The sequence below is a fragment of the Muntiacus reevesi genome, chromosome 1 (assembly GCF_963930625.1).
Source record: "Muntiacus reevesi chromosome 1, mMunRee1.1, whole genome shotgun sequence".
NCBI classification, from domain to species: Eukaryota; Metazoa; Chordata; class Mammalia; order Artiodactyla; family Cervidae; genus Muntiacus; species Muntiacus reevesi.
Genome location: NC_089249.1, coordinates 6,092,255 through 6,102,252, shown reverse-complemented (window position 1 = coordinate 6,102,252; position 9,998 = coordinate 6,092,255). Strand labels below are relative to the sequence as shown.

The 9,998-nt window shown below is 37.2% G+C and overlaps 1 protein-coding gene across 1 annotated transcript; it reads left to right on the top strand.

Annotated features, from left to right (window-relative positions):
- The first annotated feature begins 7,568 nt into the window (after positions 1-7,568).
- LOC136159045 (olfactory receptor 9K2-like) lies at positions 7,569-8,567 on the top strand. The gene has a single exon (XM_065920844.1). The coding sequence runs from the start codon at positions 7,626-7,628 to the stop codon at positions 8,565-8,567; it is 942 nt and encodes a 313-aa protein (XP_065776916.1). The 5' UTR covers positions 7,569-7,625.
- The last annotated feature ends 1,431 nt before the right edge of the window (positions 8,568-9,998 follow it).

The window sequence follows — 9,998 nt, the reverse complement described above, 5'->3', positions numbered from 1 at the left end:
AAGGGAAAAGATAAATTGCAGCTGCTAGTCTCTTTTTGTAAAACAAGAAACACTAGATAAGTAACCCCTTTCTCCTGAATTGATTCTACTGACGCTTTTGGAAGCACCTTGCAGGAGAAGTCTGTCTTAAAAAAAATTAAAAAAAAAAAATTGGACCATGTCCCTGGCCACCCAGAACCCCATGAGTTAAACACTAAAGGTGTCTAATTGTTCCCTGAACACAACATCTCTAATTCAACCCCTAGATCAGGGGGCATAAAGATCTTTAAGGCTCATTATGCATGATAATTTAGGGAAAGATTGTCAGTGATATGGAAGAGAAACCTGATAGAGAGGTCATGAAAGTCTGAAAGGATTATACCATTGAAGATGCCATCATTGTTATAGAAAAGCTATGAAAGCCATCAATCCTGAAATAGTAAAGTCCTGTTGGAGAATTTGTTCAAGATGTTGTGCATGATTTCACATGATTTACAACAGAGCCAATGAAGAAAATCATGAAGAATTGAAGAAATGACAAAAAAGGTGGTGAAGTGACTTAAGTGTTTCAATATATGCAAGTTGGAGAGATCCAAGAACTGATAAATATAGCAAAGGAATTAACAGAGGATTTGATGGAGGTGAGTGGCTCTCAGTCAGTGCCGGATGACAGGAAGAAGATGCAAAAGCAGTGCCAGAGACAAGTGACATCAGGCAATTTGGCAGAAGGACTCCAGTTATTAAAGACTGCTTTTGACTTTTATGACATGAACCCTTCTACTACTGGGTTGACCAAAAAATTCATTTGGGTTTTTCTGATATGAAAAACCTGAATAAACTTTTTGGGCAATGCAATACATTATGAATTACAATATGGTACAGTACTGGTGGGCTTCCCAGGTGTCTCAGTGGTAAAGAAGCTGCTTGCCAATGCAGGAGATGCAAGAGATGTGGGTTCGATCCCTCAGTTGGGAAGAATCCCTGTAGGAGGAAATGGTGACTCACTCCAGTATTCTTTCCTGGAGAATCCCATGGATGGAGGAGCCTGATCAGTGACAGTCCAGGGGTTGCAAATAACTGGACATAACTCAGTGTATGAGCATGCACGCATGGTATGTGTACATCACTCTGTAATAATTAGAGAAACTACATCATAGGTAGGTGGGTGTTTTAAAAAATAAAACTGTTTCTAATACTGTATTATGAATATGACTATAATACTCTATGTAATAAGAGTTTATAATGATTCATTCATTTGTTGTGTAGGTTGCACAACCATGAAGCAACTAAACTGAGTACACAGTTCTCATAAAGCAATCATATTGCTACTTTTTAATTATCAGTACAAGAATCCTTATACCTGTAAATAAATATGAAATTCTTTTTCTCACCATCTTTTCATTTTTTTATATCTTTTTATATTTTTCATTTTTGATATCTAGTGTTAGCAATATGTATAATATATAAAATATTTTGTATTATGTAGATGTATTGTTATAGGCACTGACAGATGATTTGACAGATATTATTGCTCCTTGGAAGAAAATCTATGACAAACACAGACAGTGTATTAAAAACCAGGGACATAATTTGCTGACAAAAGGCCATATAGTCAGAGCTACGGTTTTTCCAGTAGTCATGTATGGATGTGAGAGTTGGGCCATAAAGAAGACTGAGGGCTGAAGAATTGATGATTTTGGATTGTGGTGTTGGAGAAGACTCTTGAGAGTCCCTTGGACTACAAGGAGATCAAACCAATCAATCCTAAAGGAAATCAACTCTGAATATTCATTGGAAGGACTGATGCTAAAGCTGAGGCTCCGATACTTCAGACCTCTACTGCGAAGAGCCGACGTATGGAAAAAGACCCTGATGCTGGGAAAGATTGAAGGCAGGAGGAGAAGCGGGTGACAGAGGATGGATGGTATGGTAGGATGATATCATCAACTCAATGGACATGAGTTTAAGCAAAATCCAGGAGATAGTGAATGACAGGGAAGCCTGGCGTGCTGCAGTCTACAGGGTCACAAAGAGTTGGACAAGATTGAGTGACTGAACAACAACAACATTTGTTGACTGTAAGTTTCACTACTCAGCAAATTGCCTCCAGTAATTCTTGTATCATTTTCTAAAAATTCTGGGACATATATTGTTCTACATTCTAATCCAATTAAATTTGTCCCTTTGGTGGACAATATCCACATATATGAATGATGCATATAATTCAGCAATAAAAAAAGCAACCCGAATAAAAAACGGGCAAAGAGACATACAGAAGGACTTGTGAACACAGAGGATGAAGGAGAGGGAGACAAACTGAGAGAGTAGAGTTGATTTAGAGTTGACATATATACTCAATCATGTGTAAAATAGCTAGCTAGCGGAAAGTAGCTGTTTAGCACAGGGAACCCAGCTCCATGCGGAGAGAGCTGGGATGCCGGGGGTGGGAGAGAGGTCTTCGAAGGAGGGGATATATGTGTACTTATAGCTGGTTCCCTGTTGGATAGTACTTCCCTGGTGGCTCAGACGGTTAAGTGTCTGTCTACAATGCGGGAGACCCGGGTTCCATCCCCGGGTTGGGAAGATCCCCTGGAGAAGGAAATGGCAACCCACTCCAGTATTCTTGCCTGGAGAATCCCATCCATGGGGTCGCAAAGAGTCGGACACGACTGAGCGACTTCACTTTCATAGCTGGTTCATGTTGTTGCACAGCAGAAACCAACACAACATTGTAAAGTCATTATTGTCCAATTAAAAATAATTCTTTTAAAAATGTAAGCTCTTTAAGGGCTTACTTTTTCTCTGCTTTCATCACTGATTTTTATTTTACATTTACAACAGTGTGTGTTTCAGCAATAAATGAGTGAAATAAAAAAAAAGTGGTCAAAGGACTTGAATATACATTTTTCCAAAGGAGACAGACATATGGCCAACAGGCTCATGAAAAATGTTCAACATCACAAATTAATGCAAATCAAAGTCACAATGAGATACCACCTCCTGCCTATTAGAATGACTATTATCAAAAAGGCAAGAAATGAGAAGTATTGATGAGGATGTGGAGAAAAGGAAACAGAGAGTTTCGGTGAGAATATAAATTGGCTTAACCACTATAAAAAATTATGGATATTTCTCAAAATATTAAGAACAGAGCCAGCATATGAATCAGTCATTCCACTTCTCAGTATTTACCAAAGAATATGAAAGTACTAATTGAAAAGATATATGCACCCTTATGTTCATCACAGTGATATTTACAATAACCAAGATAGAGAAACAGTTTAAAGGCCCACTGACGGATGGGTAAAGAAGATGCGGTGTATATACAGAATAGACTTATATTCAACCGTAAAAAGGATGAAACCTTGCCGATTGTGGTAACACAGATGGACTTAAAGGATATTATACTAAGTGAAATAAGTTAGATAGAGAAAGACAAATACCATATGACTTCACTCATACGTAGAATACAAAAAAAAAAAAAAAAAAAACAACAACAACAACAAAAAAAAAACAACCAAAAATCAAAATAAGTAAGCAAACCAAACCAATCAAAAATAAGCATGTAGATACAGAGAAGAGAATAGTGGGGGAGTGGAGAGTGAAATGGGTTAAGGAGATCAACTATATGGTGATGGAAACTGTTTTTGTTGGTGAGCACTGTGCAGTGTATATAAGAGGAGAAATATAATGTATTCATGAAACTTGTATAACACAGACCAGTGTTACCTCAATAAACAATAAATTAAAAAATAATATATCTTGAAATGCAACAGGTAGCAAAAAAAATTTTTTTTATCTCCTTTACAAGGATAATCTTTAAGGCTAGTTTTTAATGCTGTTCAAAACCAGAGAAGGCATTCTTAGCTCTCTCCTTCTCTACTTCTCTCTAGTAAACTTCTAGTTGGTCAACAGTTGGCTTTTTGCTTTCATGGAGCTAACCATCTCTACTTCATTACTTATCACCAAATTATTTTTAAGTTTCAGAATTCACTTATGCTTGAACTTTTCCACACTTTGTTCTGAATACAGTTCACTTGGAGCTCTCTGTTACGGTACACTTTTCATTCTAGGCAAAACCTGTGGTTCAGTTCTCTGGTGACACCTCTGATTTAGGAGTAGGTTTCTGGGTATGGTCAGTAGCCAATGGTATTATTGCTCTTGGCACAGAAACTTCATTCTTTGAACTGAGGCTACTTAAATCAGCGCTCCAGTATTCTTGGTGTAACATGACAGAGGTCAAGCTTCTACCCTATGAATGGAGGCTGGATAAAAAAAGAGATCTTCAAGATATTTTAGCCACTCTTGCTTTGAATAGACTTTCTGCATTATTTATATCTTGGGGATAAGATATTTGCTGCCTGATACTCTCAAGGTGATGGGCTTCCCAGGTGGCGCTAGTAGTAAAGAACTCATTTGCCAATGGAGGAGACAAAAGAGTGGTTCAATTCCTGGCTTGGGAAGATCCCCGGGAGGAGGGCGCAGCAGCCTTTCCTAGTAATCTTGCCTGGAGACTCCCATGGACAGTAGAGGTTGGTGGACTCAGTCCATTGGGTTGCAAATAGGGGGACATGAATATAGCAACTTAACTCTCAAGGTGATATGGTCGCCTTTGGCACCGAGGGGAAGAGAAATCTGTGTATTTTTTCCTGCACTTGCTTGAGTGTAGGAAAGTTATGCTGTGCTGAGAGAGGAGAGGAAGGAAGTGGGTCCTTGATCAAATAAGTGTGTGTGAATATTTATATTGACTTTATTCACAATATCTGAAATCAGAAAACACCTCAATTGCCCAAGATTTAAGAGTACCAAAATTTGGTACATATGTAAATGGAATACTCATCAATAAATAGAATGAGTTACTTATAGATATTACAAAATGAATAAATCTCAAAATCATTTTATTAGTGAAAGAAACCTGAGAGGAAAAGGTGCATACTATATGCAAACATATTTATATGCAAAAAAAAAAATCATATCACTGGTTAGCTGAAAATGGAGTTGGAAGCAGGCATGGTTAAAAAAGGGCATGATAAGTCTGTTGGAGGAAATACTCTGTATCTTGAGATGGTGATGGTTTCATTGATATGTACAGCTGGCAAAACTCACAGAAATGTATACTCAGTGAATACAGTTTGCTTCACACTAATTATTTCTCAGTGAAATATTTGAGAAAAAATAATGACTAGAGCTGCATTTTTAGATGCAAGGAGTTGTGTTTTAGAACTCTGACTCAGATATGTCTTTTTTTTTTGGATTGATGATTTTAAAAAAGATCTTTTTGGTCCTTCCCAAAGGATTCTTACAAGAAAACAGCACTTGTATGTATGCTGACTCCTATTAGACTCAGGCTGCTTCCACACACCCCCACCCCCATTTTCTTTCTTTTCAAGTCTGAAGTCCCTATGTTCTTCATGGATCTTGACTCTGGAGTCTAGACATCTTAATAAAAATTTTATACTTCTTTCTTTCCCAGGAGGGCTATATCCCAGAAGGTAAAGGAAACCTCAATGCTGCAATTATAAAAATTAATACTGTTATGCCAAAGCCATTATGAAAACTGCTGCTGTTCTTTGAGCAGATTATCAGAGATTCCAGATGACTCAGGGCCTCTACTTGGATGTCTAAGACAATCTATTTTTGCTTCTTAAAAGCATTCAAGCACTAGAGAATGCAGAAGAGGGAGTATCCTATTGATTGATTCCTGAGACTCACTTTGCATAACTACGAAATATAATTCCTGGAAGCATTTCAGAGTTATCCAAGTATCACTGGAAAATACACTTGTTTTTCTTCTACAAAGAACAATGACTTTTTCCAATGTCAACTACTAAAGGAAAGCCCAGTAGTTTACACAAAGCAGTAAGAAAAATAAGGCTATTTTCTCTAAGGGAAGAATATGAAACTGGGAAAATGAACATGCATTTGGAAATTTTGAGAGGAAAGGGGTTCACTTTATTTTGACATAATGATTTTTTAAATTATTTTTGTAACATAGTCATTAAATTTGTTTACTCTTTTTAAAATTAAAACAATAACAAGACAAAAACATCAGAATTCTGCTGCTTCTTTTTACAGAACATGACAAATTACCAAACAATATAAGGTAAGAGTAAATTTGAAAGCATGTGAGTTTTTGACAAATAATAAATCACCAACTGACTACTTGTCTATTGATTACTCTGGGAAAAACACTCCTTTTTCCAGATATAACTGTCTTTAGCTGTAAACTTATTAACAGTAGAATGAGTTTGATAGGAATAAATCTCAAAAATTAAAATAATCTAGTCCCTTGGCTCTAGACAGGATTTTAAAGAAATATAAATAAGATACATTATCTTTCAAAAAACATTTTACAACTATGACAGTGTTTCCTTTCACTGTCTAAATAATTTATACTCCTAAGACCCTAATTCTGATCTATTTAAAATCTTGCCCCTTTATAATATCATTATCTTTGTATTTAACTTTTGATGGATCTGGTGAATAACAAAAATATATCAAGACAACATCATACCATTTTACTGAAAGTCATCTTTCCCTCACCAAAATATTAAACTTCTCTCAGATTTCTTTATCAAAGAAAAAGGTGATAGATATCACACGGTGATTAAGAGCATAGATTCTGGAACCAGATTTCTTGGCTTCAGATTTCAATTCTGACCCTAGTAGGTGTTTTTCAACATATTTTATTTCTTGGTATTTCATTTTCCTTACTGTAAACTTCATATTATTGTTGTATGTATTAAATGAGCTATTATGAAAGCATTTAGAGAAGTGGCCTATAAAAGATGCCACATAATGTTTGCTATTATTATTGTTGTCTACACAGAATCATGTACATAAAGCCTTGGGGAAAAGAGTGATCTTATCTGAAGTGTCTAGTAAATGAACTAATGATGACTGTGAAACTTATGTTCAGGGTAAATAAGAAAGCAATCAACAATTTCTTCTTCTTGTATCTTTTGTTCAGTATCCATTTCTAAATAAATCTATCTAGACAGAATAAGTCTCTCTCTTTACTATGAGCTGTCAGTTGAGGAAATGAAGGAAAATTGTTTTTATGAAAGAAATTTTGAGGCTCATCTGGAGAAATTCTAGCATACAAGTGCTGATAATTTTGGGGTTTGGTTGCGCACAACTTTTTCTTTGTGAGTATACAAGTTATATCAGAATCCATGGTTTCCATTATCCACAAAAAATAATTGCACCTTTTAGGGATGTTAAAATTCAATCATTTCCTTTGTATCTGCTGGTACTCTATGCCTGCCAAGCTAAGTTTTCCTAAACTAGACTACTGAAGCCCTTATCTCCAAATCCAGACTCCAAAATTGCTTCCAACTGTCATTTATTGAAATATTTGTGCTCTCTTGCAAACACTATTTCTTGACATTTCATTTATTGCATAAATCATGAGTTGGAAATATATACAGAAGTGATAGATATTTGGTGGAAAGACACTATTAGATTCAGAAGGAAAAGATCTAATTCCACCACTTGTATAAATTAGTAATTTTTAAGGTTAAAATATATAATGATTGTAGAAGAGTTTTGTGACTCCTAATACAGTAAGAGGTGATTTGTAACTAGGATGACAGCCGAGAGTTCATTTACTTGTTTTGCCTTCTGCCTCTCAGCAGGTTTCTGCCATGGACGACAGAGAAACATGCAACCACTCAGACTTGACTGACTTCATTCTTGTCGGCTTCAGGGTCCGCCCAGAGCTCCACATTCTGCTCTTCCTGCTTTTTCTGCTTGTCTATGCCATGATCCTTCTAGGGAACATTGGCATGATGGTCATTATTATAATTGATCCCCGGCTGAACACACCAATGTATTTCTTCCTAGGCAACCTCTCCTTCATTGATCTCTTCTATTCTTCTGTTATTGCACCCAAGGCTATGATCAACTTCTGGTCTGAGAGCAAGTCCATCTCCTTTGCAGGCTGTGTGACCCAGCTCTTTCTCTTTGCCCTCTTCATTGTGACTGAGGGGTTTCTCCTGGCAGTCATGGCTTATGACCGCTTCATTGCCATCTGCAGTCCTCTCCTCTACACGGTCCAGATGTCAACACGTGTCTGTGTTCAGTTGGTGGCTGGTTCCTATTTTTGTGGCTGCATCACCTCAATTCTTCAGACCAGCATGACATTTACTTTATCCTTTTGTGCTTCTCGGACCATTGACCATTTTTACTGTGACACTCGCCCACTTCAGAGACTATCTTGTTCTGACCTCTTCATCCTGAGAATGGTTTCTTTCACCTTATCTGGCCTCATTATCTTGCCTACCATCATAGTTATTGTTATTTCATATTTGTATATTGTGTCCACAGTCCTAAAGATACCCTCCCCCGAGGGACGTCAGAAAGCCTTCTCCACTTGCAGCTCCCACCTGGGAGTCGTGAGTGTGCTCTATGGGGCTGTCTTTTTTATGTATCTCACTCCTGACACATTTCCTGAGCTCAGTAAAGTGGCCTCCTTGTGTTACACCCTGCTCACTCCCATGTTGAATCCTCTGATTTACTCTCTGAGAAACAAAGATGTCAAAGAAGCTCTAAACAAACTTTTGGAGAAGAAAAGTACTATTCTGTGATTATTATTTCTCTTCCACTATATGACGTGGTGCCTGTTTATTTTGTATTCCTCTGGTCATCCATTGATGACCCATCCATTGATTATTCCCCTGAGTATCATGGAAATGTTATCAAAAGCTTTTTAAAGGTAAGGTATTATTTCCATATAGTACTTTATTTCCATGTGAGCATTGTCAAACATAAATATCTTGGATATTAGAGATTCTCTGGACATTACAGAAGCATTGTCCAAGATGAATCTTCACACTAATCTCAAATAACAGTTTATTTCACAAAACTGATTTCTATTTGTTTTTATTACATTCTGCTGAACATTATTTTTATACATTATTATAGTGTTTAAACAATTAGTTTGTCCAGTGTTAGTTTTGGAATGGCTGCTTCCCTTATACACAATCCCGATGACTCAGACTGTAAAGAATCTGCCTGCAATGCAGGAGGCCCAGGTTTAATCCCTGGGTTGAGATCTCATGAAGAAGTAAATGGCCACCCACTCTAGCATTCTTTCCTGGTTTATTCCATGGACAGAGGAATCTGAAGGGCTACAGTCTAGGGGTTACAAAGGGTCGAACACAAGTGAGTGAATAACACATTTTACACACAAGCATTGGATACTGTAAAAAATGTCCAACTTACTTTTTAAAGTAAATGATTCCTGAATTAGTACTGATTTTTCTAACATGCTAAAGGGTTTTGACCTGAAACCGACCGCCAGATTTTTCTTTAGCAAATATGGGCTTGTTTGGGATCAGCAGAGAATTATAATTTGTGGTCTGTAATCATGGCAAGCCATATGCAAGTTTCTGCATGTCAAGGGAAGGAGAACCATTTTATAGAAAATAAAGGAAGTTGGGAACTCTGTAGTGAACACAGTCCTTGCTTTTTCACTGGCTGAGTCTTTGCCAGGGAAAAGTAATCTGTTTGTAGCCCTTCAAAGGAATAGATCAAAGCCTGAAAAACCCAGCATTGTTTCAGAGAAAAAAGCCCTGTTCACATTGATGCATGGCAAAAACTACCACAATACAGTAAAGTAATTAGCCTTCAATTCAAATAATAAATAAATTTTAAAAATGGGTTGAAGGCTAGCCACCTTAGGAGAAGCAAACTCTGTTCTTCAGGTAACAGGCTGATCAGTTTCCATGGAAGAGTCTGATCTCAAATCACACCAAAGTGCCAAATGACTACTAGCTTCAAGAGCCACATATTAACCAGAAAGTCAAAACCTTTAAATAGATCCCAAATAAAGCCAGAGTGCTTCAGATGCAAAGAGGGTGAAAGCTCAGTTCCAGGATAAACACATCTTCACTCTCCAGCGTTGGTGAGTAAGACTGTAGTCAATGATGGGCTCAGAAGAGGGTGCTGCACCTGTTTGCACACCAGCCCTGGTGCTGCTAGGAGTCATCTCTGGTCCCTGTGGGGGCCACTGAAAT

Excerpts from the sequence above, each read along its gene's own strand:
- LOC136159045 (XM_065920844.1), top strand. The coding sequence starts at position 7,626 with ATGGACGACAGAGAAACATGCAACCACTCAGACTTGACTGACTTCATT.